General features: G+C 38.6%; 1 protein-coding gene across 1 annotated transcript in view; it reads right to left on the bottom strand.

Moving 5' to 3' along the window:
- Positions 1–1,551, bottom strand: part of LOC107101380 (noelin-like) — a 26,081-nt gene that overhangs the window by 18,644 nt on the left and 5,886 nt on the right. Inside the window, exon 4 of the mRNA XM_015400270.1 lies at positions 453–672. Within this exon, the coding sequence (XP_015255756.1) occupies positions 453–672 (220 nt within the window). The remainder of the gene's footprint in view (positions 1–452; positions 673–1,551) is intronic.

Here is a 1,551-nt window from a genome sequence, read left to right as displayed (position 1 = left end):
AAACACACAGCCAGGCAGACAAGCATGCTTAGTGTGAGGGATTGCTGAAGAGTCAATGAGTCGATGCAATCAGCTGGTTTTCCTTAGATAGAAACTTTGAATCAATCTGACTGGATGATCTGGTGAACTGGAAAGTGACCTGAGATGACATGATGTGAATTGGAGCTATAGATAATAAACGTAATTGAATTAGTTTCAGCTTGAAGGTGGTGAGCAGCTGAGCTGATCACTGATGGAGTTAAAGGAGATTTTAGTTTTATTTACTGACTGGGATTCTGATGTCAAGTCCAGAGAGTTTTTGGTTTATAGAAATGAAATGTTGCTTACCTCTAAATAACGGAGAGAGTTTGAGGATGAGGATGAAGATGTGTTTGTGTTGGAAGGGTTAGAACTGGACTCTAGTACTACACAACAAGCAAACAGTGTGTTTGGAATTTCTGCGGTTTACCCACCAAGCCGCTGCATGCAGGCACGCAAACGATTCTCTAGGTTCATCACCCGACTGTGGAGCTCCTGGTAGTCCAGTCCTCCCAGTTGTTCCTGCAATGATCCCAGCAGCTCTGTCACATTTGCTGCTTCCTCTTTAAATTGACGAACCAGCAGTGCATCAGCCTTGTATGCCTCCAGAACTGGGATAAGAGGACGCAGCTCTTCCATCTTTGCCTTAATAGACTGAAATATATAATGGAGCAGAAAAAATCTCTTATGGCCCATTTCAGTCAATAAGGAATGTTCATTGTCATCATAAAACATTTTTTGAACAATTATTGGATTAGAAAATAAAAAGACAATATTGGAAACACTTTTAGAAAATATAAAACACAAATAAAAAACAACAAATGTAACTATATGTAGAAAAAACATTAAAGTTAAGCTGTTCGGGTCATTCTGTTTTTACAGTTTTGTTTTTTAGTCTTCGAGCAGATGGCATCAGTGAGATTATGGGCTGGGCCAACCTGCAGCATATTATTCACCGCTGCAGGGCGTAATGTCTGGCCCTCTAATCTTTGACCTGTTTCTTGTATTTCTCTGGGTGAAGAAACTCACCAGGCATTGAACGGTTTGGTCAAATTGCTTTAGTGAATCACTCATTTCATGGAACTTCATGTAAACAGGTCACCACTTACTGACAGACTGCATAACTACAGTTAGGGATATAATCTATTATTTTTGCAATTGTTTCTTTTTCCATTTAAGTTCCTTTGAAATTGTTCATGATTGTTGTATAAAAAAAAAATCTTGTAAGTTTTTTTGTGCTGAAATGTCTTGGAAGAGAACATTTCTTTTAAGGTTCACTGTATTTCTGTCATTTTAGTGACATCAGCTCGAGCAGACAGTGAATTTGCAATTGGGACTGATGAGCAGAATAAAAGGAGTTATTCATTTTTATTCAAAAATAATAAGTTTTCCCACATCTATTCAGTTTAATCTGGTTGGAAGTTATATGTTCAACCAATCGTTTGGTTAAAGGTCTACTATGCAACCGGTGTTGATTTTCCAGCGAGGCTCCCCCCAGAGGGCGAAAGTAAAAGTGCACTGTCGTAAATATGC

The sequence above is a fragment of the Cyprinodon variegatus genome, unplaced genomic scaffold (genome assembly GCF_000732505.1).
Source record: "Cyprinodon variegatus isolate N-32 unplaced genomic scaffold, C_variegatus-1.0 Scaffold1089, whole genome shotgun sequence".
Taxonomy (NCBI): Eukaryota; Metazoa; Chordata; class Actinopteri; order Cyprinodontiformes; family Cyprinodontidae; genus Cyprinodon; species Cyprinodon variegatus.
This window is presented reverse-complemented; position numbering and strand designations above follow the sequence as displayed.